This window comes from Pygocentrus nattereri, unplaced genomic scaffold, assembly GCF_015220715.1.
Source record: "Pygocentrus nattereri isolate fPygNat1 unplaced genomic scaffold, fPygNat1.pri scaffold_99_arrow_ctg1, whole genome shotgun sequence".
Lineage (NCBI taxonomy): Eukaryota > Metazoa > Chordata > Actinopteri > Characiformes > Serrasalmidae > Pygocentrus > Pygocentrus nattereri.
Genome location: NW_023618307.1, coordinates 45,001 through 48,863, shown reverse-complemented (window position 1 = coordinate 48,863; position 3,863 = coordinate 45,001). Strand labels below are relative to the sequence as shown.

Genomic DNA, 3,863 nt, shown 5'->3' with positions numbered 1-3,863 from the left:
CCCTTGTGTGTAATTTTGTGTGTGCGTATGTGTGTGTGTCTGTGTGTGTGTGCACATGAGTGTGAATGTGTGTGTGCGCGTGTACATGTGTGCCTGCGTGTGTGTGTATGTATGAGAGTGTGTGTGTGTGTGCGCATGTGTGTGTGTGTGTGTGTGTGTGTGTGTGTGTGTGTGTGTGTGCGCAGAGACAGTAAGTCAGTAACTCACCGTAGTTTCTCCAGTTTACAGTCCGGATCGTTCTTTAGTTTATTGAGCTGCTCCACTCCTGAAGCTCCTAGTGGATTCAGGGTCAGATCCAGCTCTGTCAGGTATGAGGGGTTTGATTTCAGTGCTGTAACCAGGGCAGCACAGCCTTTATGTGTAATCCCGCAGTTACTCAGTCTGCAGAGAGAAGAACAACTCCTTACATTTAAAGCTCAACACACACACACACACACACACAGTGAAGTATCGAGTATTATACAGATTAACCTCCACAATACACACATACGCCAGGTTGCCAGAAATCCCAGGTTGCCAGATGTAAAACAAATTAGCAGCCTTTAGCAGACATAGAACCCAACCTAAAAAGTCCCTGCATGCTTCTAAATAGCTCTGTGACCACAAATACAGTAACACACTAGTAAATAGTGGTGATGCATTTGAAAGATGGAAACAGCTCCGAGCCCAGATGGACTTAAAGATGGATGCCGAGTTGACTAATTTTCTCCTGGACAGGTAAGCACTGAGCTTTAGCTAAGCTTAGCTAACCTTAACTACCTTAACATTATTCTGTGTTTATTTACAGTGTTTACTCAGCAACATGTGTTTCCATCATAAAGAACATTTTAATCAGCTACAATATGAACCATCACACAGTGCAGGAGCCTGTATGTGAGTTTGACTGATTTCATCAAATACTTGCTGTTCATCTTTTTATCCAGGTCTTTTTATGTTCTATGGGTCTAAATCCACACATGTGAATGGAAATCTACATTCCGACATTCCTGGACACATTCCAACATCCTCAGGTCGGATCTCCAGTTACAGGAAGCGTTTGGCTGCAGTTGAGGCTGCTAAGAGTGGCACAGCCACACTTTTCCACATGGTTGATGTTTTTCCTTCAGTAAAGGATCTTTCTGATGCTGCCATAGAACCTGTTCTTGTTTACATGTTTACAGGTACTGAATAAACAAAAGTCCTGAACTGACTGAAGCTCTTCTCTGAGCACATTAGTGTGCAGATTATAACAGAATCTACTCGTCTGATATCGTGTGTGTGGCGCCTCAGGCTAAACCACTGCTTTAAAGAGTGAGGAGAGCTCTGAGTGCAGTCATTCACTTAGCAGCTGATCTCTGGTGCTTTTATCTTTTGAAAAAAGCTGAGATTTTAAAAAATATGTATGTAAACATTTGTAAACAGTATATTTTTATGTCTTTTGTGTAAAATCTATGAAAACTTTAAGATTGAGCTCTTTAGTAAACATTTCTGGAGGCCTAACGTAAACATTCAGAGGTCAGAGTCTCACAGCAGATTAGATATGAATGTGTCTTTGTATCTTTAGGGAAGCAGTTTGTTCAGCATGATTTACTATGTGGGGGACTAGGAGGAAGGGGAGGGGCTTATGTGTATTTGATAGCTCTTCTGCATACCCATAAGTATGTGTGGCCCTGTCTCAGTGTTATCATGAGCTATATAGCTGTAATTAGCCTGTTCTGTGTTATTGTTACCCCACTGTGGTGCATGTATGTCCAGGGGTCTCAGACTGTCAGACGCCTCGGGGACCACAAGGCCTGAGACGCCTTAAACATCAGGGACAGTCCACTGCAGATTAGACGAATGATTAGCCCTCACAAATTGTCACGGTGGGCTCCTCCCACTACTCCATGTGCTCCTTTGTTTTGGTTTAAGTCCTGCCCCTTGTTTTGTAACTCCGCCCCTGATTGTTTACACCTGAACCTCGTTATCCCTGTGTATTTAAGCCCTGTGTTTGCCGGTCTTTGTTTCATGTATCAGTCTTTGTTGGAAGACTTTGTTGGTGTTTGTACTTCTCTTCATGTCTGCACCCAGATCGATTCGTGTTGGTTATATGAACCTGGACAGTCTTGACATGACCCTGGATTTGCCCTTAATAAATCTCGCTTATCTCAGCATATGCGTCCGCCTCATCGCTCCCCGTTACACAAATACTGACCAAATAACTGCCCATACTCTGCCACTGTACTTAAATACCCCTTCAGATCATCACAGGACTGAGAAACTACACTTTACATTAAACACGTCAAAGAGAATCTACATTCAAATATCTGTCAGTATATAAGAGAACAAATCAGATCAATCTAGAATCAGACCTGCTTTCACACATTCAGAGAAAGATCATGTCTTACTGCTGATCACACTCTGCTTAAACTACACTGTCAGAATCTTCTGCTTTCTGCCAAGAGGTACATCTTCACAACGTCTGCCTTCAACTACGGTGATGAAATAAACCAGATGGTCAAGCCGTTAACACTGAATGTCTCTGGGGAGTGCTGGGGAAATAAGAGGAGGTGCAGCACAGATGTGAACCTGCCTCCCTCCCAACTTTGGTAAATGTGCTGCTGGCATCAAATTCAAAATGGGCATAAATTTACAAAAAAAAATAAACCTGATCAGTTTCAACATTTGATGTGTTATTTGTGTAATTTTTAAATTAAACACATGGTTTAAATGATTTGCACATCACTGCATTCTGTTTTATTTACATTCTGCACAGTGTCCCTGTTTTTTGGGAAACGTTGAACAACAAAACTAGAAGAGTAAAAGACATTTCACCATGTTCATTTTAACCTTAAAGGAGGACCTGACACTGATAAAGCTCTTTTCTTTATTCCCAGGCCATCATTCATCGGCCACACCACCACTGTGCGTAGTGTGTGTGTGTGTGTGTCTGTGTGTGTGTGTAGTGTGTGTGTGTGTGTCTGTGTGTGAGTGTGAGTGAGTGTGTGTGTGTGTAGTGTGTGTGTGTGTGTGAGTGACTGTGTGTGTGTGTGTAGTGTGTGTGAGTGTGTGTCTGTGTGTAGTGTGTGTGTGTAGTGTGTGTGTGTGTCTGTGTGTGTGTGTGTGTGTGTGTAGTTTGTGTAGTGTGTGTGTGTGTGTGTGTGTGTGTGTGTCTGTGTGATTATCTTACTCCAGAGTCTCCAGTTTCCAGTTTTCACTCATCAGTCCGTCACAGAGCTTCTTCACTCCTGAATTCTGCAGGTAATTTTTACTCAGATCCAGTTTTCTCAGTGGTGAGTTCTTTACCATGAGAGCTGAAGCCAAATCAGCACAGCTTTCCTCTGTGACACGACAGTCTGACAGTCTGGAAGAGAAACAATAACATTGTCACCTCACACACTCTCTCAATATTCAAATGAAGCAGTGAGAAGAGATTTAAAATGGAAAAACAGGGTTTGGAGTTTTTTGGAGTGTGTAAATCAGCACACTGTCCTATCCCATGATTCCACTGGAGCTGTGTGTGTGTGTGAATGAGTGAGTATGTGTTTCTGTATGTGAGTGTATGTGTGTGTGTGTGTGTGTGTGTGTGTGTGTGTGTGTGTGTGATTGTGTGTGAGTGTGACTGTGTGAGTGTGTGAATGTGTGTGTGTGTGTGTGTGATGTGTGTGTGTAGTGTGTGTGTGTGTGTAGGGGACTGTGTGTGTGGTGTGTGTGTGTGTGTGTGTGTGTGTGTGTGTGTGTGTGTGTGTAGTATGTGTGTGTGTGTGTGTGTGTGTGTGTGTGTGTGTGATTATCTTACTTCAGAGTCTCCAGTTTACAGTTTTCACTCCTCAGTCCGTCACAGAGCTTCTTCACTCCTGAATCCTGCAGTTCATTATCACTCAGGTCCAGTTCTCTCAGTGGTG

General features: G+C 43.0%; 1 protein-coding gene across 2 annotated transcripts in view; it reads right to left on the bottom strand.

The window, feature by feature from the left end:
* Window positions 1–201: 201 nt before the first annotated feature.
* LOC119263034 (ribonuclease inhibitor-like) overlaps window positions 202–3,863 on the bottom strand; it is a 33,191-nt gene continuing 29,529 nt past the window's right edge. The window contains exons 6-8 of one of the 2 annotated variants that reach the window (XM_037536668.1): window positions 3,758–3,863; window positions 3,149–3,322; window positions 202–381 (exon numbers count right to left, since the gene is read on the bottom strand). The exon at window positions 3,758–3,863 is cut by the window's right edge and continues 68 nt beyond it. In XM_037536668.1, coding sequence (XP_037392565.1) covers window positions 204–381; window positions 3,149–3,322; window positions 3,758–3,863 — 458 coding nt within the window. In that variant the 3' untranslated portion in view covers window positions 202–203. The remainder of the gene's footprint in view (window positions 382–3,148; window positions 3,323–3,757) is intronic. The other variant, XM_037536669.1, reaches the window with a different exon arrangement.